The sequence below is a fragment of the Gambusia affinis genome, linkage group LG08 (assembly GCF_019740435.1).
Source record: "Gambusia affinis linkage group LG08, SWU_Gaff_1.0, whole genome shotgun sequence".
NCBI classification, from domain to species: Eukaryota; Metazoa; Chordata; class Actinopteri; order Cyprinodontiformes; family Poeciliidae; genus Gambusia; species Gambusia affinis.
Window position 1 is genome coordinate 3,828,895 of NC_057875.1, and position 27,981 is coordinate 3,856,875.

The 27,981-nt window shown below is 39.1% G+C and overlaps 1 protein-coding gene across 5 annotated transcripts; it reads left to right on the forward strand.

Moving 5' to 3' along the window:
- Position 1: 1 nt before the first annotated feature.
- Positions 2-22,551, forward strand: kiaa0513 (KIAA0513 ortholog). Of its 5 annotated transcripts, none has more exons than XM_044125834.1 (13): positions 3-110; positions 9,031-9,567; positions 11,230-11,329; positions 12,875-12,948; positions 13,229-13,299; positions 15,789-15,996; positions 16,082-16,116; positions 16,213-16,285; positions 16,857-16,934; positions 17,101-17,130; positions 20,613-20,693; positions 20,894-20,988; positions 21,176-22,551. In XM_044125834.1, the coding sequence occupies exons 2-13, from the start codon at positions 9,206-9,208 to the stop codon at positions 21,223-21,225; spliced, it is 1,257 nt and encodes a 418-aa protein (XP_043981769.1). In that variant the 5' UTR covers positions 3-110; positions 9,031-9,205; the 3' UTR covers positions 21,226-22,551. The 5 variants fall into 5 exon arrangements, with proteins under 5 accessions (XP_043981773.1, XP_043981769.1, XP_043981770.1 ...); XM_044125835.1 differs by having other exon boundaries at positions 15,789-15,990; XM_044125836.1 differs by lacking the exon at positions 17,101-17,130.
- The last annotated feature ends 5,430 nt before the right edge of the window (positions 22,552-27,981 follow it).

A 27,981-nucleotide genomic window follows, 5' to 3' on the forward strand; every position in this document is an offset into this window, starting at 1 on the left:
ACTGGCGCATGCGCAGCAGAGTACAGTCTCACAGTGGAGGAGGTTGATCCGTGGAAACAAGGAGAGTGGGCTTACTGTTGTGTCCGGACTCCGTGGGACGGTTCGTTCAGGTACAGCTGTCTGTCACGCTGTGGTTTTATTTTGAATTCCTCGTGTTTACTTCACCGGAAGTCACGTTTCATCCTGTCTGTGAGTCTGAATGGCCCCGGGGTCACAGTGGAGTTCGGTTCTGGTTCCTTGACCTCTGCTGTGTGTTGCTATGGGTTGGTGTCTCCTTGGGTGACCCCCGTGACCCCGCACAGGGCTCCACGGACATGCCGTGGTCACAGCACGACTCGGTTCTCCAGGAAACGTCAGCTGTTTGTGTTTACTCTCTGCCGCTTCCTGCGGAACCGATCCTCTTTCAGAAATGCTCTAATTTGTGCTCTTATAGCTCTCTGACCCAAATCCAGTCCAGGTACCTCCAGACTCAACATTGTATTTTAACAGTCTGTATAAACAGCTGGGTTCGGCTGGTGTTTCATCCACTAAGCTTGTTTTATTTGCAGCAGATTGGGACTTCATTCTTTTATTCATTCATTGAATTGGTTTAAAAATTGTTTAGTTTAGGGTGAACAGTAAAGGCTTTGTGTTTTGCAAAGTAATCCGAATCGTTCTCATCTGCATTCTGTTACATAGGATTAATTTGTTCTTACACATGGCTTCGCATTAAGTCATGTATGTGCATTTAATTTGAGTAGAAAATGACAGAATTATTTTTTATTTATTATTCCCATGGTTCAGAAGTCAGACTCCACAGGCTGGAGTGAAAAATATTTGGGTGAAAATATTATGCAGAAGTGGTAAAGTTACTGGAGAAATGATGTGAAAATCTAATTCTGATCTGAAAACCTAAAGCAATTTTTTTCAATTTTACACAAATGACTGAAGGTACATCAACTGTAGATGATTAGTTTGAAACAGTTTATATTTCTGTCAAGCAAATTAATTAATATTTTTATTAAGACTGCAAATGGTAAAGTAAGAAGGGATGTGGACTGAATGTTTTGTTCTGTGAGTAATTTTCATTTTGGGATGCGCTTATAGAAAATTAGCAGAAATCACAATGGAAACTCATCTGCCTGCTTGGGAAATATGTGGTTTAAAATAATTATTTTTTTCAAGTGCAGATTATTTATTTTTGCAACATTTTTAAAATTCTATTTTATTTTTTTCTTTATCTATTTATTTAATCATAAAAGTAGCTGGTAGTGCTGTATCTGGGTTCGTCTTTCTACGTGTGACCTTGCAAGGACAAGCAGGTTCAGATAATGGATGGATGGATGGATGGAAGGATTTTTTTAACTTATTTTGACTAAAACAAAACAGACTTTAGTTAAAATGTTTCTTTCTTAAATCAAAAATTCTATAAGCCAATTCCTCAGGGTTGGACGTCTGTGTTAATCTTTCGCCATGTAAGGAATTCGTCCGGCATGTTTCTAGGAATGCACTTTGCCGGCTTGACTGGCAGAAACTCTGCTTATCTTGACGTACACATGGAGCATGATTTCCTTTATTTCCCAACATGCACAGCCTCCTTACACTGCAAAACACAAAATCTTACCAAATATTTATGGTCTAGTTTCTAGTGCAAATATATTAGTACACTTGAAATAAGACTAAACTTACAAACATCTTTTCTGCAAGATATAGGAGTAAATGATTCCTGAAAATTGACGAACAAGTGCTAGCTCCATTAGCAGATTATATCACTTATATCAAAACTTTATAAGTAAAATAATCTACCAAAGATGCACTGCTTTCAGACCTCAAATAATGCAAACAAAACAAGTTTATGTTTATTTAGAAACAATAATACTAATGTTTAAACTCAGGAATGGTTCAGAAATCAATATTTGGTGGAATAACCAGGAGGGCTCTTAGTTTTTTTCAGATCTGTATAATTTTATAACCTCACTTGTAAACTCAGGCAGTAACTCATATGCTGTCAAACACTTCTCCTTTTTTTGCTTCAGCTCCATGTTTGATTTAAAGTCTAATTGCACAACAATCAGAGTGAATCCATTTGAGCTGCAGTAAGCCAGGAGCGTTTGAGTGGATCTCTGCAGTCTGAGCCTGTGATCGTATTTCAGCTGACGGTAACGCAGAGGTGTCTCAGAGAAATGTCGCTCCCACTCACCGGCGAAAGGAGCAGATAAAAAGTTATCACCGCCAGCGAGAGGCGGTGATAATCTGCCAAACACGTCCTGGTGCAGTTCATCCAACATTCCTCACGCTGCAACACCAACAACCGTCTTCCTAAAGCTTCCTCTCACATCACTGCACTGCAAAAACACAAAATATCTAGACAAGAAGTTTTTGTCTAGTTTCTAGTGTGAATATCTTAGTACACTTGAAATGACACAAAACTAATTTACATTCATTTATTTAACTTTACATTGGCAGATTATTTCACTTATAACATGGAAAAATGTCTTATTATAAATGAAACATTTGCTGGTGGAACTACTACTTTTTCATCAATATCAATTTTTTTTTACTCAAAACAACCTCATATAACTTGCTAAAAAGTTACTTGTAGATTAATTTTTCAAGTGTCTTGTCTTGTAAATCCTTCCCAGATTGACTGGTAGTAACAGTTGCTTCTTTAAGTCTACGTTCACACAGAAAGTTATTAATTTTTTTAGTTATTTTTTTTGCATGTTCGTTCTAAATCAGACTTCTGTGAGAGCGTTTTACTACTCCACAGCGACTTGCTAACAGAATGAAGACTTTTATGGATTGATTTTAAATTATTCAGCCGTGGTGGCCAACAGTATCGTCACAAAATCACAACAAGACGAAGGAAGCTAATAAAAAGCAGTCACAGCTAATGGCGACGGCCTTTTGTGGCGCGTTGAATGCAGCTTCTGTCGATGAATCTGTTGGATGTGCAGGCGGAGCTGAGAGGGATGGGATGGGATTGTGATGTGATTTGGTGGCACAGACTTCAATCAAAAGTTCATTGTTACAATTTTCAGCTGTTGTTCACTGTAAAAACACTTTTATCAAGATTAAGGAATTACTGAGCTAAAAGAAGCTCCTATATCCTGACAGAAAGCTACTTTTCAGTTACCTTTGTCTTATTTCAAGTGTATTAACTGGGATATTTGCACTAGACCAAAATATGTCATAAGATTTTGTGGTTTAGCAGTATTTACATCTAGATTTACTGTGTCTGGCTTCTTCTGGCGCAGAATTATGACCCATGTCTCACGTCAACGGAGAAAAAATTGGATAAAATGCAACATGACCGTTCAGATAGCAGACGCTTTGAAAACAAGTTTGACAAGTGGAGGTGGCAAAAATGTGATTTTTGGGGGTGAAAAGGTCAGAATTGGGTGATTCAGACTGAAAACGTCGTACATGGATGGTGGTGTGAACGTACTCTGATGACTTTCTGGGTTTTGATTTTGCTTTTGATTCTGTTGTGGAAAATTTGAATGAATTGCTTGGAAATCTTCTGAATCGCCGTAAAGATGCGTGTTGATATTGTTGGACAGAAGACCTGCTGGATCATGAAATGGATCCATTTTGTTAAACAATAGAAACGTGTCGCATGTCAGGTGTTGGTGTAAACAAGAAGCAAAGAACAAAATGCTCTTTTACAAACAAAGGCGGCTTTCACTGGTGCTGCTTCTGCGATTGGGAGACGCCATAATGGGAGCCATCTAAAAACTCTCAGATTGCAGAAGGACACTGAAGGATTGTGGGTCAGGAAGTCCCGCGCTGGGGATTGGTTCCTGCTCTCCTGAGGATGAGCTTTGTTCAGTGATGACTCCGGGAAAGGGACAGCGCAGCTACGCTGAAGCGATATCCCATCATGCACCAGTGGCAGGGCAGAGCGGCTGATTTATTCCTTTATTTTTGCTGCATATGGTTCATAAAGCTGAGGTGACAGAGATAAATGGAAAGGGTGCAGAGCTGCTGGGCTCTACACTGCAAAAACACAAAATCCTACTGAATATTTATATTCAGTAGGATATTTTCCTTCTTGTTTTCAGGCCGGTTGCAGAAAACAATAAATCAATTAATCGCATAGTAAATTAAAACAAACTCAATAATGTCAATTTGCATGACTATTTATTTTTCTCTTTTCTCTCTTTGTACCAGAAACTGGATGACTAAAGTCTTCAGTCTGGTGATTTGGTCTCAACTGGCTCCTTTTATTAAGGACAATTTTGTTTACAGCAACTTCATAATTAATTTAATTAGTTGTTTCCGTTGTTTAGTTTATTTAATTTGGTTATTTAAAATGTCTTCCAGTTTCAGAAGACATTCAGTTCTTGCATAATTATTATGCCATTAGCATTATATTACTTTGAAATTGTCTCTAAACAACAATTTTATCATTTATTGCAATACATTTTGGGACATTTTATTGTCTAGTAACATTTGTTACTGTGGCAGGTCTTGTTGTTATAAATAAAATAATCTGCCTGTAGAATTACTTTTTTTAATTTACTTAAACAGGCTTTTACTTCATGCTGAAAACTTACTTGTAAGTTGATTTTGTCCTAATCCAAGTATAAGATATTTGGCAAAAATACTTCCAAATTTAATTCAAATTCAAAAATACTTTATTAATTTCAGAGGTAACTTAAATACTCTTGATTGGATTTTGTGTTTTTGCAGTGCGCTCCTTTCCTTAATGTTTCCTGCTGGTTTTTAGAGACTTGTGATCATCCAGTGCAGGTCTGTCGCTCCCTGAAGCATCACTCAAGCTTGTCAGGAGGAACGCGGTGGCCCTCGATGTCACTGAGTGTCTGATCATGTTGGCGGGGGGATGGGAAGCTCCTGTTTCTGCTCATGGAAGCAGAAACGCCGCAGCGTTTCCAGTCAGCGTTGCTGTGCAGCAGGACAGGAAGGGAAGGACGCAGGCCGGCAGGTGATTCTGGTGCTGCTGTCCCTCCTCAGCAGGAAGTCACGACTGACTGCTGAGCAGGGGCTCTGCAGCCGTCACACTGGTGAAAGTCGTGACTAGCAGCGTCTCACACCTTCAGTGAAGCTGTTTGACTGCAGGCCTGATGTTCCCTCTGCCTCCGCATCATCTTTAGATATTCAGTCTGCAACAAGAGAGAAAAGCCTGGAGAGACATACAGAGGCCGGTGACTATAGTATATGTTGCTGGGCAATAAATTGTCCCAGTAGTTATTGCGATAAACATTAATATTGTTGTTTTGAGACCATTTTCAGGTAATTTAATGTTAATTGCATAATAATAACCCAAGAGCACATTCTGAAAGATGAAGAAGGCGGGGCTAGGGCCCCCCAGGTGTTTTGCTCACCCTGAATGGTTGCCCTGGAGACAAAAGGATTTCTCAAACATGCATGAAAGAATCACAGAAACTCTCCAGGTTTGTTTTGGATGAGGGAATGACATGATAACATGATTTCAATCTCAACAACGTTGATTTTACATAAATCCTGCCTCTTTGAAATTGATTTTTAAAAAATCTCCTGTTTCCATTGGCAGAGTTTTAACAAGGGAAAATAACTTGTTATAAGTGAGTTATATAAAAATAATAGGACTATTTTTACTCGTTTAATTAAAATATTGGATGCTTAGTTTATTGTTGAGCAGGTTCAAAAGGTCTGATATATATACACATATTTTGTAGTTTTAGATTTTTCCCTTGATTCTAGATTGAATTGAGAGAAAACGTATCTATCCAGAACAAATACAACGTTTGAACTGCATGTCCACTGTAGTTTGTAGTTTGTTTTTTTGCTGCTGTGTGATGACAGAAGGAGCCAAACATCCAGTTTTTCCTGTTTATGATTTTACAACAAAGCATTTTAAATTGCAGATGAGCTGTTCCTGTAAATCTGGAGGGTTTATTTTTGCACGTGGCCGTACGGCCACTTCCTGGTTGTATTTCCAGTTCCTCCAAGCAGCATCTGACCTCTGTTTTGTGCATCTTCCTGGCAGATTTCCAGCATGAACAGCAACATCTGAGTCAGTTTCCGAGCAGATCACCGTCTCCTTTCCTTGTAGTATTTTATACCAATGAGCTCCATGCAGCTCCGCCTTTTAGAAGAGTAAAAATATTCAGTTTTTGGTTTTATAAATGTGTAAGTAGACAAAAAGTAGACTTCTGTTTTAGTTATTCTGCTGACATCAGTGACTCAAACAGAAGGTGATCTGTGAAACCTGAACAGAAATAACTTTCACCCTGCAAAAACAAAATCTTACTGAGGATTTTTGTCACGTTTCTAGTGCAAATATCTAAAACGAACTTGCCAAGATATAGAAGCTTGTTTTAAGTCACTAATTCTTGAATATTGATTTTAAAAAGCACCAGTTTCATTGGCAGTAAGTATTACTTTTAAAAAAATATTAAGGTTCATATATTTTGCATCAAAGTTTTGTTAGTTTTGTCTTATTTCCGGTGTACTAAGCTCTAAGCTAAAATAAACAAAAGAATCCATTGAATTAGATTAACTGATCAAATCTTTTTATTGCCCAGCCCCAGACTGGAGTTGATCCCAGTTTGTTCAGCTTTGTGAAAACAGACAACTGGTCCTCAGTCTGGTTCAGTCTCCTGACCTTTGACCTCTTCCGTTTTGACTCATTCATCCACCATGTTGAAACATCCACACATCATCGCCAAACCCTTCCTGTGTTGCTGAAACATGTTGGTCTTGATGGACATTTTGATTCTGGGCTTTTCTTGCATAAAACTGCAGAACTGGGAGGAAGTTTAGACCCGGAACAGTTCGGGATTCTCCATTTTCCACATATTCTCGTTTGGTTTTCCCAAACAATCAGGAACAACAAGGATTCATCTGATGAATTACCTTTGCACCATCCCAGTAACGCTGCATTATGTAGTAATGTAATAAATTCAAGCTTCAAGATGCAAGAAAACATCAGTAAAACTGGATTTTAATGTAATAAAATTATTTTATTACACTTCTTGATGGTTTTGTTGGAGAAAAGCAGCTTTTGAAGCTTCACTTCTGCTTAAAATCTCTCTACCTGATGTCCTTGATGATCCAGAAAACGTATTTGTGATGCAATATTCTCAGCAGTGGTTTCCTGCATGTGAAGCAGAGTGCTGATGCTGCAGCTTTTCTTCACAGGAAGCCATTGCTGAGGCCAGAAGACATGATTTCAACACTTCTGCTCCTCTTTTATAGCGTTCAGTTTGCAGATCGGATCAGTTCAGGCTGCAGGCCGGAGCTGATAAGATGACAGGAGGTCAGCTCATCATTTAGAGCTGAAAACAGAAGAAATAGTTAATTTTTTAATATGGTGATAATTAATGTGATTTTTGTGTTTAATGATTAAAAAAGACGACCCAGAATTTGCGTCTCTGCAGAAACATTTCCACACCAGCATGCTGATCTTGTTTATCTTTGGGTTTTTTGCTGATTGTCTGGGTGTTTTCCCCCGGGTGATACAGTGAATTATGAAACCACGTCATCCTCAGACCTGCAGATCAAACAAACCCCACGGCTCCAGTCTGTGTTCAGAGTAACGACATTACAGCTTCGGACCAGAGAACAGCTAAAACCGATTAGTGCAGCCAATAAAAGGTTCAGTTTTTCACTGAGCTGGGAGGGAAACGATCACAGTGACACTGTGGCTTTATTTTCAACCAGAGCTCTGCAGAAAACCGCTGGCCAGATGAGAAGTTACTTTGCTTTTTCTGTTAATGGTTTCCTGTTTTTTTCTTTAAATCTCTAATGAGAAACAGAACTATAAATGTTTGAGTTTTACAACGATCAGATTTAAATGTCATCCTGGAGCTTTTGCTTCTTTTCTGGTTTAAAACTTTTATTTCTTCTTTAATGGTTTTTGATGACCTGCACAGATTTCAAGTGCAACAGAAAATATTTTTTTTTCTTTCATAGCTTAATAAAAACATGTTTGTTTGTTTTTTTTAGCAGCATTATTAGAGGTAGACTTTCAGGAATATCTTAAATTTTAATAAGATGAAAGTTTTATTTATAGATGGAAGGAAGATGTTTCTTCCAGCATCCATTGATGCTGTTTTAAAAAGGAATCAAGAAAAGAAAGGAACAAGGACTGAAGTAAAAGAATGGAACAAGAGAGTAGGGAAGAAACGGTCTTCAGTCAGAGGCTTAAACACTGACTGCTACTGGAGATCCCTCCTGCCCACAGCATCACTGTCCACAACGACTCTACAGATGCTTGGATGATGAGTTTCGTCAGCATTTGATTTCCCTTTGGGACGAATAAAGTAATTTTGAATGAAATTAATTGTATTGAAGGGAATTTACAAGACAATTTCATGTTGGAAGGAAGAAAACAAAGGAATGAGAAACAAACCTGAGTCACAAAGAAACTAACAAACTGACAAAGAGAAAAAGTATAAAAATAACTGACAAAGAAAATGAGAAAAACTAACAAAGAGACACTAGCGGTCGAAGAAACAAACTAGCAAATAAAAAAAAAGCAAAGATGGAAACTAACAAACAATGAAGGAAACAAACAAAAGAGGGAATCATAGAATGACTCAGGATAAAGGGGTGGAAAGAGAGGAATTGGAGACCAAAACGTGATGGGATCCATTAGGGAGGAGTGAAAGAACAAATAAAAGAAAAAAAGTGACAAAATAATGGAAAGAAGAAGGGCAATGGAAGAAGAACAGAAGAGAAATGGGTGATAAATAATTAATTTCTGCCGGTTTGTTTTTCTTTGAGTTCTTGCTGAAATATTCTGTTCATATCAACCAAACATCCAGAATTCATCTTGCAGATGTGCAGAGCCTTTTGCCATTTCAGACACCTGCTTCTGGCAGAAACCACAGATAAATGTTTCATTAACTTCAGGTGATGTCTGGACGTCCCAGCTGGTGTCTGCAGATCAAACAGCTGGACATATTTCAGTTTTACGGTTCATTTGTTGAGTTTTACGGTTCATTTGTTGAGTCTTTGTTTGCTGATCGGTCCATGTGTCCTGACAGAGATGTAAGTTGCCTCTTGAAACATTTGTGCTGATTACCTTCGTTTTGTCCACAGATGTGTTTGTTTCATGACTTCTCTTGAGGTTGGAGTCCTCAGGGAGCGAGATGACCATCCAGACCTAGTGAGACGTTTCCCCTCAGCTGAAGCCGCCAGCTGGTCCTCCATCCACATGTTTCTATAAAAACCACTTTCTGAAACGTTGTTTCATACAAAGAGACAAACCTCCAACATGGACAACCTGATAGACTTTGATCAGCCATCAGCGGCCTCGTCTCTCTGCGTGGAGCCTCATCACCAGGCCCACTCGGACGTTTTCTCCCCCGAGCCACGGGCGTCCGTTCATCAGGCCCCGTTCCTACCAGAACCTCTGGCTCCAACCAGAACCGGCTCCCAGCGTGCGGACGGACGCAACGAGGACAGCGACGCCACGGAGTCTGCGGACAGCGAGAATGACATGGACCCACCGTCTCTTGACTGGGAACTGAGGCGGTCATCCTCCTCGTCGGCTCACAGCGGCGAGGACGCAGACGCCGAGACGATAGAGAGGAGGCAGTTCATGAAGGCCTACATGGAGAAGGTGTTTCACGGAAAGTAAGGAATGACGACCTTTTTTCCATGTCTCGCTTTCTATGGTCCAGATTTTACAAGAAGATTTTTAGCTTTTTGTATCAGAAATGTCGTATTGATCCCTAAGGAAAATTAATTAACAAAGTAAGATCCGTGTGACTGGCAAAGAGAAATCCGATCTGTAGCCTCAAAACAGCCCAGTAGGGTTCGAGTCAAATGTTTTGAGTTTCGGTTCACAAACTTTTCAGGATAGTTTAATGAAATTTTGACCCATTCCTCTGCGTCCTCACCACTGTGAGCCGTCGAGGACGCAGATGCCAAAATAACAGAGATGAGGGAGTTCATGACGGTCTGTGTGGAGAGTCTGTGTTTCATGAAAATTAAGGAACAACAACCTTTATTCCATACGTCACCTTTTGACACAAAATTACACCTAATAATATCTTGGGTAACGAAACTGGTTAATGAGCTGGATGTTGGGTTTATTGTTCAGTTTTTAAAGAAGAGGTATAGTTTTTGTATCAAAATATTTTATTGATTCCTAAGGGAAATTAATGAAATAAATAAGATCCAAAGAGCAGCCCGATCCGATGCCTCAAACAGCCCTGTAGTATTTGAGTCAAATGTTTTATGTTTCTTCTCACAATAGTTTCCTGGAATTTTGGCTGATTTCTCCTGAAAGAACTGGTGTAACTGGTTGGGATCCACTTTTTTCACTTCCGGTTCCGATGCAGAAAAACAGAGCTGAATGTTTATTTTTTTAAACACAGACATAATTACATGAATTACACATTTATTTGGTATCTCTGTAACAGTACGATACACTCAGATACACCAGCCGCTTTATAAACCTGGTCAAAAATGTGAAAACAAAATACCAATATGCTGACTACCTTGGTCAAATGTAAAAAATAACCGCAATAAGCCTTTAAAATGGCTCAGAAAGAGTAATTAGAAAATCCTAAATATAATGCAAAATAAATAATAAAGCGCTCAGAGCACAAAGCACAGAAATAGACTGAATAGATCTGTCGTTATGGATCCGGTGCATTGTCACCAATAGCCGATCTATTTTTTATTATTTTTCAATATCTGGATCGATACAGATACTAATATAAGCCAGCAGCAGGATTTCTCAGAACGTCTTCTCTGCTTCTTCCTGGTCCGTTGTCCTCGTTTTATTTCCCACAATAATCAGAAACATCGAGTCTCTAAAAACTCATCTGATCCCCCCGGGGCGACGACTGCCGGGGTGAAGAGTTGAAACGAGCTTCTCTAAATACCACGTCACATTTTGGTTCATATTTCAGACTTTTCCTTTTCCTTTTCTGCTGCTTTTCCTTTCAGTTCTGACCAGATTAATAATCATCTGTGGACCAAACCCAGTGACCTGCTGGTCTGCTGCGCTCACCACCCAGCCAGTCTTTAGGGATTACATGCATCAACATCATCGTATTGACCTGCTTCATCTTTTATTAGCCATAAACAAGTCCAAATTCTTACGGAATCTGAAAAAGAGAATTTAAAACGGCAGGACTGCCCTGAACGATGTTGAATTTTGGAAATGATCAGACACTCTGTGGGGTGAGAAAGCGGGTGTTTGTGGGCGTGTGTGTGTGGAAACGAGCCACACCAAATGTTTCCCCACAGATCTGATGAATTGCAGCTGAGCTGTTTGTTTTGCAGGGAGGACTTTGATCAGGAAGAGAAGGCGAGGTTTGGAGAGCTGTGCAGCGGAGAGAACGGAAAAGGCAGGGAATGGTTTGCCAAATACGTCAGCGCCCAGGTGAGTGCGTCCAGACGTCACGGCTGACCGCCTAAAAATAAGAAAACATCACTGCAGGGACAGCTTTAAGAGAGAAGACTTAAATAAAACAGGGACAAAACTGCTGAAAAGCTTCATCCTGACACCTCAAGAATAGTTTTTCAATGTATTTAATTATTCTTTTTATTCACAGATTGGTTTTAAAGAATACACTTATTTACGTTTAGACTAGAAAATAAAAAAAATGAATTATTTCTTTCCCTTGTATTTCTTTTTGTCTGTTTCCCTCTGAACTTTTCTAAAACTCATTGTGGGAAAGTGCTGTGACCTTTTGAAGTGATAAATTTACATTTCTTTTTTTAAAAACACACCAAAATTTGCCACATTAACAAAACGTGACGTTAGTAAAAGCACTGAGGAAACCCAGCCTGTTTAGAGCTTCATAGTTTAGCCGTCCCACCCGGCAGACACATCATTTAAAATTTAATCATCTTTCAGAAAGTTAGACTTTACTTCACTGAACTCATATTTTGTTACAGTTTATGGTTTTTACACAATCATGGTGAATTTATTAAGATTTTCTTACGGAAAGTTCAGCTAAGAATGACGATGTCGCAAACTCCAGATTCTGAGCCTGTGTAATATTCAGATTTTTTTATTTTTATTCAAACTTCTTTCATGTCCATAGTTTCATTTCCACATGTGCAGTTTATACATCAAAACGTAGATATTTCTCTCTAGTTTCACCCGGTGCATCTCCCTCTGCGGTAGGACTTACAGTTTTTGGTCAAATCAGTCCAGAGTGCAGAGATCGTACTCCCAACGCGCTCATTCACTCATTATAGGAACAGAGGAAATCACCATAGCAACCAGTGACTCAGCGTTTTCTGAGGCGGGGATAATTTTACTATTCTTTTTAGGAAATTAGTTTAAGGGATTTTTTACTGACAAGCTTAACAATAAGATTGAGAACATAAATTATTGGAATTAAATGACAATATTGTCATTTTGAGACTATTTTTAACTAATATTAAAGTAATAATGGAATATAATGCAAGTACACCGTCTCACACTTGAACTTATTAATAATATTTAACAGTGAAACTAAAAAAGATTTTAAATATTGAAAATGAAAATAAACAAACCAACTGAAACATCAATAATTAAAATGGATTATAAAGTCTCTGTAACCAAAATTGCATTTAAAAAAGTATAATCCAGCTAATTGCCTTAGCTCATAGCTAAAACTATTAAAAAATAAAAATGCTTGATGAGTTTGCAAGTGAAAAGGTTGCATTTGTTCAATTTTAAGGCAGCAGATCAAGATTCCTACAGACTTTGTTATTCGTTACCTTCACCATAATAATCTTAATGTTCAGGTAGATGTTAGATTATTCTGCTTTCTCTGAAAATGGAGAAACACTGTTTCTTTATTTAGATGGACCTCAATCACAGTTCAGATAGCCGTAAAATGTTTTGTTTTAATATTGTGTGGTGAAATAACATCTTTAAAGCGTTTAAATGTGTGCAGCAGAGAGACGTAACTCAGTTGTTCTGTTTTTGCAGCGCTGCCACTCCAAATGTGTGAGCGAAGCCACTTTCTACAGGCTGGTCCAGTCATTTGCCGTTGTTCTGTTTGAGTGAGTACGTCTGGATTCGACGTGTTTTCACTGAGTTTGACCCGCTTCTACTAAATAAGAGATACCTCAGAATGATCAATGAGTCCTGGAGGAGAAAACAAAGTGGTTTCATCAAAACGACGAGGAAGACCTGGATCTGATTTCAAATCATCTGAATAATTCAGTGTTTTTACTGAATTTCTCAACAGTTAGAAACATTTTCCTGCCTTGTTTGGTTGATATGAGATGAGATATTGCAGCTCCAGAGCAGAACATTCATAATCCACTTCTGTTTCTACAGATGTTACCAGATGGACGACTACAGCCCGGCGAAAAACCTCATGACCATGTGCTTCACATTTTACTACATCGGTAAGATCCTCCTTCCTGCTGATGGATTACTAAAATATTTATCGATATTGTCTAGAAGTTGTCCTTCAGTTTCTGTCAGTTTAACTCCCAAAGAACACCTTTCACTTTAATTCAGGTTAATATGAAACTTAACTTAAGTAACTTAGAACCTTACGTGCCTCCACATTTCTACTCAGAACCACATAAAGAGTATTTTGCATCCCACACCGGACTCTGAATTGTGTCACTTTCCTGTTCAGAGATGTAACCGCCGCCATCTTTGTTTCTCTTACGACTGGCTTCAGTTAAGGAAGACCAGCAGAGTTGGGTAGGAACTAGTTACATCTACCCAGTTACATTTATTTGAGTAACTTTTTGGGGAAAAAAATTTACTTCTAGGAGTAATTTTTACAATGCTTACTATTTTATTTTGAAGTATTTCTACTCTTACTTTAGTAAAATTTCTGGATTTTCTACCCGCTGAATGAAAAACAAACAAGTTTTATCCAAAAATTCACCAGACACAGACACACATCTGCAGTTTTTGTTACAGTTTTTCATTAAAAGAAACTGATTTGGAAAAAATTATCTTGCCGGATTTTGTTATTTTTTTGTTACTTATATAAATTATTTTCTTTTTTTACCTTCTTATACCAATTTTTCCACTTAACTTTATATTTTGGTTTGTCTGATGATGTAATTTTTAAATGTTTATTAATAATTAGTTACTCAGTCATTTAGGTCAAACTCGGCGAGTCAAAAGAACTTCTGGGCCAAAATTTGTTTTTAAATTAGAGGAAAAAAATTGGAAAGTTTAAAATAAAGTTAAGCAATTGAAGTTGTTTGATTTTGTTGTTTGTAATTCATTGTAGATCCAAAACTTAAAGAAATTTCATCTAGTTTCCATTTGGGCTTGATTGAACAAATTTATTCTGTTATAAGAATAAGATTTGAGTCAAAGTGCTTGTTATATTTCACCAAGTTTTATAAAGTCAATAAAATCTGATTTAGCAACTTTTCAGTAAACATTGATGTGTTTCTAAAACTGGTTATAAAAAGACACACTTTGTGTTAACAACATAATTTTCTATATATGAAAGTAGTGTTGGTTACAATTTTACCTTGATTAAAAATGCAAAGTTTGCATTAACATCTGTACTGCACAGGAGAAATTTGTATCAATCTAGAATTACTAAAATCACACCAAGGTCCACGAATGGCCCCGGGGCCACAGTTTGGACACCCCGGATCTAAACGGTCTCGTCTCGAACGGCGTTGCAGCAGAACGGCAGCCGGCTGTTTGCATCACTCTGTGCTGATTCAGACGGTTACCAGCTCTGGTTTGCTTTCTTGCAGCAACACCACAAATAAAAACCACGTTTCTGCTTATGCAAGCAGGAGGCCTTGTGTGACTAGTGACACACTGCGTTGCATCAACATGCAGCTGACTCCCCAGGTTGCTCCACCTGGGCGTTTCTGCTTCATCCGGTGGTGAACCTGCAGCAGGAAGCTGCGCTCAGACGCACGAGAGCAAGAACGAAACTCGATCCAAAGAAAAGCAGCCGGCTGTTTGTTTAAAGGCTCTTTGAGCTGATGGATGAAAAACTGTTTTGCCAAATACTGTTGAGGCGTTTTCACACTGAGCTGCTGTTCTGTAGTAACCTGTGAGATGAACCTGTCTGCAGAAACCAAACCACAGACAGCTGATGGTAAACCCTCGAAGGCGGATTTTTTAATTTCTTTTTTCAGTTGGCAAGAGATTTACAACTTAAAAAGCAGAAATATCCTCCGATTATTTGCTGTATTTTTTCTTTCTTACTTATATAAGACCAGTACTAACCTGTAACCATGGTAACTACGAGTTGGAGGCGGACCTTCTGCATAATGCAATATTTGATATCTTTCCAATCATACTTACTTATAAAATATATGAACATTAATCTTCTTATCTTGTAAAAAGTGTTGGCTACAAATCCATGATTTGACTGAGTGCTGACAGTCATCAGTATTCATCATTATTGGTGGCTGCTATCCTTTTCTATGTGTTGTTCTGATGCATTTGCCTTCTGTCAATTGCATCCTCTCTCTCCCATCAGTTTGTCTAAAAATGTATCATCAGTACCAAGAGTTTTGTTTACTCTTGGTAAACAAAATTATACCAAGTATACTTAAACAAAAGTAAAAGTTTTATAACTTTACAAACTAAAGTTATAAGTTTTAACTTTATTTCATAAGTTAAAACTTGTAAAATAAAATGACATGTTTGTTTGTATCCTTGTCTGTTTATGCAGCCGACTAACGTGGCACCCTGTGACCATTTTAGAGTTGAAATCGACAAAATAAATGTGATATTACGCTGCCGGCTTGCCTGTTTTTTGACAGGCTTTGAAGCCGTCATGGTGAAGTTCAGAATAGCGTGACGTCACCTGCAAACGGTCAATAGAATAAATTTAATTTCTCAGATCGTTACTGTAACGACTGAAGTCTCCGTCTGCATGCCTCCTGTGCAGGAAAGTGCCCGCCGTCTCCCTCTGACCTGCTGGACCGCGGTAACCCACAGGCAGGCCTGGACTCGTACCTGAACAAGGCGAACTCCTGGCTGTCGGGGAAGAAAGACGCTGCAGAGCGCCTTCTGAAAAACACATCGAAAACTGACGTCAAAGGCTTCTTCGGAGGCCTGGAGAGCAAACTGAGGAGCACGATGACTCCCAGGTCTGAGTGAGTGACAGCAACACGTCTGCTTTTAAGCTCACTCCATTAAAACTTTCTCATGCGTCTCCATTCCTGCGTTTTCTGACGACAGTGAAGGCACCGTTGAAATGAAGCCCAAATCACCAGGTAAAATGCAGCAGAAATCTGCATTCGCCACATTTAGTTAATAAATAAATATATATCAAAATAAACTCTTCTATGTTTTTAATTTATTTTCTCCAGGATCAGAGGCCCCAGAAGAGAAGAAGGGAGAAAAGATTTATCTGTACACTCACCTGAAACAGCAGCCCATCTGGTAAGAAGGAACAGAGCTACAAAATGTTTTATATAAAAACAGGATTCATACTTTTGCTTGGAAATAATGGAATTTCAGTTATGTGTTTGTTTGTTTTTTCAAAGTCTGGAAAGAGCTTGAATTCTGTATAAAGTCCTTGATACTCAAACTGCACAGTTTTGTAATAAGGTGCAACGTAACGCCTGATTAAAAACCTAAATTTGGAAAATGTTTACAGTTGAAACCAGATATTTTCATACGCCTAACAAAATGAAAAAGACACAAACATTTTTTCTCACCTTCTGAAGTTAAATCAGACTAAACTTCTGTTGTTTTAGGTTTAATTTTAAATAATAATATAATAACTTCAGCTAAATAATTTTAGCTGGAGTTGCTAAAATTATTTCATTTATTCCAGCTTTTGGTAGAAAGGGAGAAAATAGAATAACAGTAAATCATAAGAATGGAGATGATTGAGCTTGTTTTAGTTTATCCTGTGATTAACTGATTAATTGATTTACTGATTGGCCGAGTGGAGCTCATGCTGTTGCTGTTGCGGAAGGGAAACATGTGAGCGCTCCCTCTGTTTCAGGCACACGCTCAGGTTCTGGAACGCGGCGTTCTTCGACGCCGTCCACTGCGAGCGGACAAAGAGATCTCCGACCACAAGGTGAGTCGGGACGAGAAGAGTGGAAATGTTTCTGACTCTTTGAGGAAGTTTTGAGGGTCTGAAGTGACTCTTTTTGTCTTCTGCCTCTCCTCCCTTTCTGACTAAAACGCAGTTTCTGACTTTCTGCTTGTTGTCTGTGACTCTCTGTTTCCTTGCTACCGGGCAGTGGAGCGCAGGACGCAGAGAAAGACAAGAGGTCTGTCCTTCCTTCAGGCTCTAACGAAGGCATAAATGAGAGCAAGTGTTAGGATTTAAGTAGGTAGAAAACTGCGGTGCAGTTATTGTTGTAACTCAGAGAGAAGCAATGCAACACGGCCCGTTGAGTTGGTGGCATCTGACCAACACAAACAGTCAAAACTTCAACATTTTGATGTTTATCATTCTGGAAAAGTGGGCTTCATGAATAATACTTGGCTGTTTTTAATGTTTTTAAATTTTGCTATGAAAACTTCCCACACCTTGGGGGGCTGCGGTGGTGCAGGGGCAAAGCACGACCCACGTATTGAGCCCATAATCCTCTTGGCTGTGGTCGCAGGTTCGATTCCTGGCCTGGCAACATTTGCCGCGTGTCTTCCCCCTCTCTCATTGCTCTCTTTCCTGTCTGGCTACTTTCAGATAAACGCCACTAGAGCCAACAAAACCTTTAAAAAATAACTTCCCACGCCATGGTGCCACCACCGTGCTTCACTCTGGACTCCTGTTGTTGAACATTTAGGCTGCATTCACACCAGCCTCGTTTAGTCCGCCTTAATCGAACTCCAGTTCATTTGTCTTGAAAGTTTGATTTGTTTGGGAAGATGTGAACGTGAAATCGAACTCTGATGCCGACCATAAAACAAACTGGTTCGCCTACAAACCTCGGTCTCAGTTCCATCTAAACAAACTTTGGCGTCGACCGGAGACCGCTCCAAAAGCAGGAAACAGACTATGACGCAGGGCATTCTGGGTAAATACAAGTAAATTGCGCTAAGCATCTTTTTCAGAGGCTTTTATGTGGTTTCCTTGGTGCAGCGCCCCCACAGGCTCGTTTGACTCTGTGCAGTTTGGGACTTTTTTAGAGGATTCAGTCGGAAATAACTGGATTGTTATGAAATGTAATCTTTAGGCATCTCGCATTTGCTGATTAATCGTCCAACTTCCGGACAGGTTCTGAGAGGGACAAAATGAGAGCAGATATGAGACACAAATTAAATATTTTAATCAGAGATCAACATGTCATTCTTGTTTTAACGGACTAGATTTAGTAATTTAAGGTTTGTTTAGCAGTCCCTAGTTTTGCTTTCGATATTTCTGTGCCGTCTTCGTCTCTTGGCATGCTGTTGTCTCGCTGCTTCTGTGATTCTTGTGTCGCCCCCTGGTGAGCAAACGCATCGCAGCCACAGAGGTCACAGCCAGGTTGTGAAATGACTGCAGCAATAAATATATTTTAATGGGGAGCAGTCGACTCTGAAGGTGCTTTCTGCTTCTTCACAGCTCACTGCATGTTCACGCCAACGATCTGCCTGAAAATGAGACGATTTCTCCATCTGCATGCTCCTTCTGCTCGCCTCTGTGCTTTCCTGTGCAGGACATTTTCACCACATGGACTGATGTAACGTTGGGATTAAAATACATCATTTGGTTGAAATATAGGTTCCAGGATTTCAAAAAAAAAAATCATAATAAAAGCTAAACCTTTACTTGATTTATTTTGCGTTTTTGGTCTAAACCTGAGCATCTAAAGAGATTTTCTGCTCTCTGTATTCCGATCAACAGCATTTCATAATTGCCTGGAGGAAATCAAATCACATCTGTTTCAGTTCTTAAAGGTCAAAACGTGCAACAGCTTTGAATTTTCCAGCAGTGGCATTTAGAGGAGGCATTTATGGAATCACAAAATATAGATTTATTTATTTATTTTTAAAATTTAAATAATTTTTTGTACCTTTTTATTTTATCTGCTCAATTATAAAATAAACAAGTAAGATTTTATTGCAATGGCCCAGAAGTAAAAAAAAAAAAAAAAAAAAAAGGTCTTGCACTATCATAAGGCAGGCAGTTCATAATTTTACGGTAAGTTTTGTATTTTTGGGCTAAAAAAATTTTTGTTTAGTCCAAACTAAGGACAAAAAATAGAAGTTAAGTCTTCTAAAATATTTTGCTGTATTAATATAAATAGGATGAATGAAGAAATCTGGTTAACAAGTCAGAAATATTTCTATTTTAATATTTGATTAGTAAAAATCTGACTATTTTTAGACATGAGGCCAGATTTGCTCCATTTTTAAATCGTGATCGAGGACCGCATAAAATTATCAAGTGGGCCACAAATGGCCCTCGGACCGCACTTTGAACACCACTGTTTTAGGCGCATACAGCATATAATTAAATTTGAAAAAATTATTTGATCCCAACTGAACTGATAATTTTATTCTTTTTGCTCTTTTAGGAACAAACTTTAGTTCTTTGGATCGCCAAACTAAATCACTTCCTGTTTGCCCTTTGAGTGTTTTAATACTAGAAATACAGATAATAATCATTTCTAATGAGAAGAGCAAGTTTGTAGGCATACTAAGTGAACAGACTGAAAAGGCAGTTACTGGTTGCCATGGCGATTCCCTCCTTTGGCAGGAGCTGGAAGTGGGAGGAGCCTAAAGCATATTTTTTGTTTATCAGAGGCAGACAACACAAACCTCAAATAAACAGTAGTTGTGTGGTAGTTTTTATAATTTATATAAAAATTATTTAACCACGGCAGGCAGGATCCTCTGGTGGCCACATATTTACATTTTTATGAGTTTTGACCACAAGTTATGCGATTTTAAGGAGAGCCAAGCTGGAATATAATGGGAGTAAATGAGAGTTTGGGTGTGTTTTCTCTTCACTCTGGGCTTATTTGTCAGAAACCTTTAAAGTCTATAACACTGGGAGACACACTAGATGAAAGTTGACAGAAATCCCTACAATTTTATGTGTAAAATGAATACGTGGAGACGAAACTGTGGGCATGAAAGTGGTTCAAATCACATTTTTCTGAACATTTTACAGGGTTGGAATCTAGTGTTGTGGGACATTATCTGGGAAATCTGAAAAGAAATCATCAAAGTTAAGCTGCAATTGTGCAAAAACTTTAAAAAGTGTTAAAAAGTAATTTCAGTGGAATAAAGTCCAGCTTTCTGTAAACTGCTTAAACTTTGAATGGTGTTTCTGCTGGAAAGTGTGGCTGGTCTGTGGAGCTCGTTGCACTGAGACCCAGTTATAGTTCACCAACCCCGTATCTCGTTACACAGTATTATATTTGTGATTGATCTGCAGAAAGCAACGCTTCATGTCTCTGCTGTTGGTGTGTGCAGGCATGAAAACCTTCCCTGCTGCCGTTTTCACTTTTTGCTCCTCATCTGCTTGTGGCGGACCAACGATGATTCTCGGTGGAGGAATCATTTGTTGTGCTGCTGCTGATGGCTGACTCATTTCATGTGTGGCAACCGCAGCAGTTTACAGTTCCAGGGTTGGATGTCATTGTTGACGTCTGAAGCTCTGTTTCTGAGTTGTGTTTTTTGTTTGCAACGTGTCAAACATCCTGTTGCTTCGCGGTCACGCTTGGTGCTGCTGTGACACCCAGCCCTGAGCTGTTGCCATGGCGAAGACGAGAGGCCCGGTCAGAGGTCAAAGTTGATTGCGGCTCTGTGTGATCTGCAGGGAGAAGTGGCATCACTTGACCCCGAAGGAGAGAGAAGAAAGCTTGAAAATCGATGAGAACATCACTTTTGGCCAGCTGGGGTGAGGAACACTGCAAAAACACAAAACCTTACCAAGTGTTTTTAGTCTGGTTTCTAGTGCAAATATCTTAGTAAAATTGGAATAAGACGAAATATGAGCTTTCGTAAATAATTCCTTAACATTGATGAAAGTATTGAAACTTGATTCTGACTGAAGTTGTTTGTGCAGCATGTTTTTTTTTTTACTGTTTGTGTTTTCAGGACTTTCACCCACAACATGCTGGCGTTCGGTCTGAGTAAGAAGCTCTGTAACGACTTCCTGAAGAAGCAGGCGGTCATCGGGAACCTGAACGAAGGTCAAGCTGCACTAGTTCTTCATTACATTTTTTTGTTTTTTTACATGTTTTACATGTTCCTGCACAGGGCTGGACTTTGACTATCCCATTGCATGTTGTGTGTGTTTTCAACTAGGGCTACAGCTGACAACTATTGTAGTTATTATTATTATTATTATTATTTTTATTTTTTTTTTTCCACCTGCAGAGCAATACCAGCTGCTGAGCGACCATATTGAGAAGATGGCGGCGGAGTGAGTCGGAGATCAGTGCCGGTTTCCTTCCAGTTTGACGTCATTTCTGTGTTTATGTGGTCCAGTGCTGAGAAATACCGTCTGCAAACTGCTGGAATATGAACAATATTATATTAAATACGCCATAAAGTCTGCATCCACTGTTCACGTGAAGGTGTCGCGTATCCCTGTCAGACTCGTTTGGTGTTTTGAAATGTCTCATTAAGGATTCAGCATGCCGTGATCTGATGTTCAGACGTTTATTTGATTTGATTTGATTTTATTCCTGTTCTGTGGATTTCCTTCTTAAACTGACAAGATGTTGACATAATTTAGAAATTCAAGCTTCAATCTGCACTGCAAAAACATAAAGTCTTAGTAATTTTAGTGTTGTTTCAATATCTTAAGACCAAGTTATAAGTAACTTTTCAACAAGATATTGGAGCTTGTATTAAGTAATTAATTCCTTATTGTTCCATCGGCAGATTATTTCACAACATGGGAAAAATGTCTTGTGAAATAAGTATTTTTACATCAATATTAAGGAACAAGCTCTAACATTTTGCTGAAAAGTTCATTTTAAGTTAGTTTTGTTTTTTCAACTTTACTAAGATATTTGTGCCAGAAACTTGACCAAAAAAACTTGGTAAAATTTTGCGTTTTTGCAGTGCAGTCTTTTAAAGGCTCACATTCCGCTAACCAAACAACAAAAACAAAAAAGGGAGGATTAAGATGTGAAATTGTGACATTTTGTTCTGCTTTTAGCAGCTTTAGCCGCCTCACAGACACACAGATTTTCCCGCCTGCTAAGTGCCTTCTGTGGATCGTTACTCCCGAACCTCGCCGCGCTTCCCTTCCTCCTCCGGGAGGCTTCATCAGCCTGGCTGTGAGTGTCGTGTCCGGCCCGCCTGCCGGGTCCCGCTGCATGCTGCATGTCCAAACCCAGTGACTGAACTGTGAGGTAGCTGCTGTGACTTTGTCCTGCCACTAAGGGGCAGCATTGCGTCAGAACCGTGACCTTCGTTAATATTTCTGGTGTAAATATGATGCTAAATGTGGAAAAATCATCTGTGGCGCCCCCATGTGGTTCTTCTGTGAAGTGAAAGCATTTTTTTTTGTTTCCATTGATCCGGTGAAGAAGGATCGACCCATTCAGAGTAGAAATGTAACTGTATCTGTTGTGTTGTATTTGTCGACTCTCTATAAACCATTTGCACTAAATTTACGCTCTTCATGTACATCCAAAAGTGTTTCTGGATTCCAAGTGGAGCTGTCCAATGTGTTCAATGTTAAATTAATGTAATAACATTTAAAAACAAGGTGATTAAATTGTGATTATGTTTTAAAAAAACAAATATTTTCTCTCAGTGTGACGTTTCTTCCAGGTTGCTCTTCTGCAGAGGCTGATTATTTACATATTTACATATTATTTTATTTCATATTTCCTTCCTTCCTTTTTTTATTTCACGTTTATTTATACAGTTTTCTCATTAAGAACAAAAATTTCATTAATGAGAAACCAGTTTTGTTTCTATCTTTTTTCTGGTATCCTTCCTTCTTTAAGTAAAACTTAAAAACTCAGCCCTCAAAGTTTCTCTAAAATCTCCTTTGACTAAATTTAATCAGACAAAATGAGTTAAAAGTATTTTCACAGAAAAAAATCCCAGGTGTGACCTCCAAAGACAAAACCCGTACTTTTCCTCATCCGCTATTATTTGGCAACATATTTGTTTTTCCATTAGAGAATAAAAGTCACGTTATGTTTGGAAAAAATCTGAAATGATTCAAAATGACTTATTTAATTTGTACGCTTTTATAAGGCACCATAAGATTCTTCTACAAGCATCCAGACGTCGCTTTATTTTGTGTTATTTATTAAAAAATAAGAAAAAAAATATTTTTAGAGCATTTTTTCTTCTTCGGCGATCCGTTTGGGTCTGAAGTGTGAGTTTTCCTGGAAGGATCTCAGAGGGTTAATACTGTAACCCAAATAATTTTTTAAGCATGAGAAAATGTAGCCGGGTTTATTTGTTCTTGCGTCCCAAACATCGACTTTGCTTATTTGACATAATTTAAATAAACCCCAGCCTTGACAGTGATCCTAAAGGAGAAACATTTGAGCAGAAACAGATGTGACAGAAAAACCCAGAACGTGTTCCTGTGCAGTTCGGTTCGTCTGCTCCATGTTGATGGAGACAATGCGCTTCAGAGGTCCAGGCTCGATCTCCGCGTCATTTCCAGCTCCCAGGATAAATAAACAGCGGTCACGCTAGCTGAGCTCTGATTGGATGCCACGCAATGAGCTGTGAAAGGCCCGTCAGCGGTGTCACACTATGAGCGGCCCGCTCCGTCTAATTACTGCCAGACCTCGGCACAGTCATGCAACGCTCGCAAACCCAGATTCAGACGTGAAACATGACGGTAGGTGCGTTTAATGTCGTGGATGTACGGCTGCTGGTTCCGCGTCTGAAAGAGAACATTAAGTCACATTAAGCCTCTTCAGTCACACAAAGGATTTACAGCAAACTTTACAAATGAGACCCAATCTTTAAACACTTTGTCAATCAGGTTTGTGTAATGCATTTCAGGAACAAGGCAGTTCAAAGGGCTTGACATCATAAAATCACAGTCAGCAGCTGAAACATTAAGTTCTGTCAAGAGTCGTCTTCACACATCAAAGTGTTTTTCATTTATTATGGTTTTTAAAAAACTAAACAGGAAGGTTTTTAGTCTAGATCAGGGGTTTTCAAAGTATGAAAGGGTGAGCCCCCCTCCAAGGAGCCCAATGCCTGCTGCGCCTCCCCCCCACCCCCCTTTTTAGTTACTTTCAGCAGCTGCTAACAACAACGCTCTGCCTCCTGTGAAAATCACATTGATCTTTGCTAATACTTAATTGGAAGTTATTTTATAATGATAACATTAACAATGTGTCTCCACTGATAAGGTTGAACTGAAGAGGAGATTGTACAAAAAACAGTACAAAAATAAAAAACATGAGTAATTTGTGTGGTCCACTGTTGTCTGGAAAACTCAAAGAAGGATTTTAAAGCCCCCCTCCCCCCAGCCTCCAGATTCTGCGTTACGCCCCTGAGTTTGATGTCGCAGCGCACAGAGCTCCTCCTGCAGCTCCACAGCTCAGATGGCTGCGACACTTACCGTAATATTAATAATTATAACGGTGCTAACTTGCCATTATAACTATTGCCAACTACGGACACGTTTATTCGTGGCTGTTTTCACGTTTATTGCGCTGTTCATATTGGTTTCGATATTTTAGTTTTCTGGGCATACGCCGGCTCGATGTCATTGAGAGGTAATAAATTAAGTTGACATTAACAAAGACACAGCGGGACGGATCATCCGGGAAATGATGAACAGGGAGAGACTGAGTAAAACTACCTTAATGACGGACAAATTCTGGGATTTATTGAGTCTCTGCTTATTTCCAAGCCCAAATGAGCAACTTCACGTTCAAAAACGAGCCCAAAAAGGCGCAACCCGCCGCTCATTAAACTTGCAAGCGACTTTTAAAAGATGAAGCCCAAAGCCGCTTATAATAATCGGACTTGGCGACAGAAACTGAAAATAGTTCCAGTTTTTCCACCAACAAAATGCGCATCTCCCTCCATTGTTTACATTTCTGTTGCATAGAGACGTCGGTCACTCGACAAGACGCGTAGAGAAAATACGATTAAATAACAAAATAAGATATTAACGCACAGTAACACAAAAATGATTTTGATAAGTAACTGTAGTCTGACTACTGGATTTGAAATAGCAACGCGTTAGATTACTCGTTACAGAAAAAAGTGGTCCGACGTCAGAAACGTTACTGACATCACTGGCCAAAAGATCCTCTAAGGTGGGAAACATTTCCACTGATCCCCGCTCCACACGCGCACCCCACAGTACCAACTTTTTCCTAAATCCACAGATTTGATCGTGTGCGTAAAAGACGTTTCTCTCACATCAGTAGACAGCAAGCAGATAGCTTTTCCGGTTTACTTTTTCCCTCGCACCGCGCCTCCCCTAAAGTGCTCTGGCGCCCCCAGGGAAGCGCCTCTCTACTGAAAACCGGTCTAGATTGTCATCTGTTTTACTTTTTTCTGGAAAGTTTGTTCCAGATTTGTGGTGGATAGAAGCTGAATGCTGCTTCGCCATGTTTGGTTCTGGTTCTGGATGCAGAGAAGAACCAGAAGATCTGAGAAAGGTTGCCATGACAACAGCAGATCTTTAATGTACTGTGGTGCTGAGCCATTCAGTGATTAATATACAAACAGCAGTATCTTAAAGTCTATCCTCTGAGCTACAGGGAGCCTGTGAAGGACTTTGGGTGATGTGCTCTATCTTCCTGGTTTTAGTCAGAACACAAGCAGCAGCATTCTTTATTTTTTTAGGCAGATCTGTGAAGACACTGTTGCAGTAATAAGTGTGACTAAAGATAAATGCATGGATTAGTTTCTCTAGATCTTACTGAGACATCAGTCCTCTAATCCTGGAAAGGAATCTGTGGGTCAGGGGCGGAGCTTTGACAGGGGTTGGGGGGCCCACGGCCCAGGCGGGAGCCAGAATATGACGGGAACCAAGCCTGATGTCTGATGAGAGCTGGAGAAAGAGTTCATTTGTATGATTCTACTGTGTGGTGCCCCAGTAGTTTATACAGTAGGCTGCCCCAGTCCTTGTTGACTCATGGTTGCTAAAACCTTTACAAGACCGACTAATTTTATTGACACAGTGGGTGTAAAATATTGAATAAAATATTGTGGTACATGACTGGCATGACACACAAAATTACAAGTGGATAGTCCATATTGTCTCCAAGTGTATTCTGGGTAAAGCTTGTCACCAGCGTCCACCAACGTCATCATCAGTCACTTGGCAACAGTTGGCAAACTAGCTAGAGCATTTCTATGGACCAAGTTAACATGAGTGGAGCTCCATGGAGCAGCAAAGTGAAAAGAATGGAAAAAGGAGAGCAAGGAAAAGGCAAAAGCTGGACTCATATTTTGTTCCTCATCTTGGAAATGAACCTGACTTTTCTGTTGGCAGCGATTCAGACTCACCAAAACTGGCAGCTCAGCGGAGGAGCCGGACCAGTTACAGGTAGCAACTCTGACATTATTGACAAAGTGTGAGTTAACGGTAGACTGATTGTAAACTGTGTCAGCCCAGCCGCCGAGCTGTTCCCATACTTCCAGGTGGAGGTAGTACCCTTGTTCCCGACCTTCCAAAATCCAATTCCTCTCCCTTCATGACAAACTCCGATGCGTTCACAGACTCTCTGGAAATACCAGTTTCAACAAACATGTTGGGTTTGTGAGAGAGCAGCTGTGCAGCATATGTCCTCAGCAGTTTGTTTGGCTTTTAGGCCGCGGAAGAAGAGTGTGAGTTTGTGTGGAGACAAACCGAACACGGTTCTTCAAGGAGATGTGTGACGTCGCTCCACTTCCGGCTGGATTAAGTGTTAAAAGTCAGGGTGGTCCCGATCCGAGGGTGGTAATCCTGCTGCCGCGTGCAAACCTTCACACACGCGCGCGCGCACACACACACACACACACACACACACACACACACACACACACACACACACACACACACACACACACACACTCCCCGTGGGATCGTGAGTGTTTGTTTACAGTTGGAGAAAGCAAAGCTGCAGAGATGTTGAAACATTTTCTACGTCTCGTTTCGCGGAGCCGAGGGTCCAGGATGTTTTCCTTCAGAGCTTCAGTTTGTGGAGCTTCAACAGCAAAATCCAAATGTTAAACATACAATAAATATTTGTTTCTGTGCGTCGCAGCGCTGCCGAGCACACATGAAGGAATAATCTCCATGTTTAGGCTGAGCTTCTGAGAAGAAAGAGGAACGAGAACGGGATGTGAGAATGTTCTGTTTGGATTTTACTTTTTAATCCAGAGATTAAAAAGGTAGTTTTTATAAAAAGTCATAAAACATTAAATGAAACTGATGCTTAAAGGGGAGGAAACAGGTTATGTTTTCCATGACAGAGCTATTAAAAAATTATTCATACAATTTTATTGGTTTTACAAAACAATTGAAAAACCTTTAACATCAAAGTGAAAACTGGTTTTTACAAGGTAATGACAATTAAATTAAAATATAAAACAAGTGATTCCCAGCAAAATTTATTCCGTTTTCAATACAAATTTCTTATTTTATTTTTATTTAAATTTTGATTGTGAACTTTACAAAATAAAATGCTTAAATACTCTAAATGCCAATTACATCTCCCGTTTAAGTTGAAATTATATTCTCGTTTTGACAATTTGAATATAAATCAAACATTTATTCTATTTAGATATTTTTTTATTTTATTCTAAATCTTTTTACTCAAAATATTTTTCAATTTAATGTAAAAATGTTTACATTTAACCTTTAGCTTTTTATTACTTATTCTAAAACTAATAGAAAATTAAAATTTTATTTTTGATTTAGTTTTGTGAACTTTGCAACATAAAATGTTTAAATTTTCTAAATACAAATTAAATCTCTCATTTTATTTCCACTTGGAATCAAAGTATTTTTCATTTGAATTAAATTTATTTTTTTTTAATTTATGTATTTGTTTATTTATTTTTCTGGATTCTTGATGTATTTCAGGAAGAGAAATGAGTTGAATTGTTTAGTTTTTCGCGGCATGATGAACTGAGAGCTGCTGTGAGTCTCAGAACATCAGAACCAGGTTCGGGTCTCCTCTGAGATTTCATCAGAACTCCTGCTGCACATCTGCCTGTGTTTGGGTCCGTGTTGTAAACAG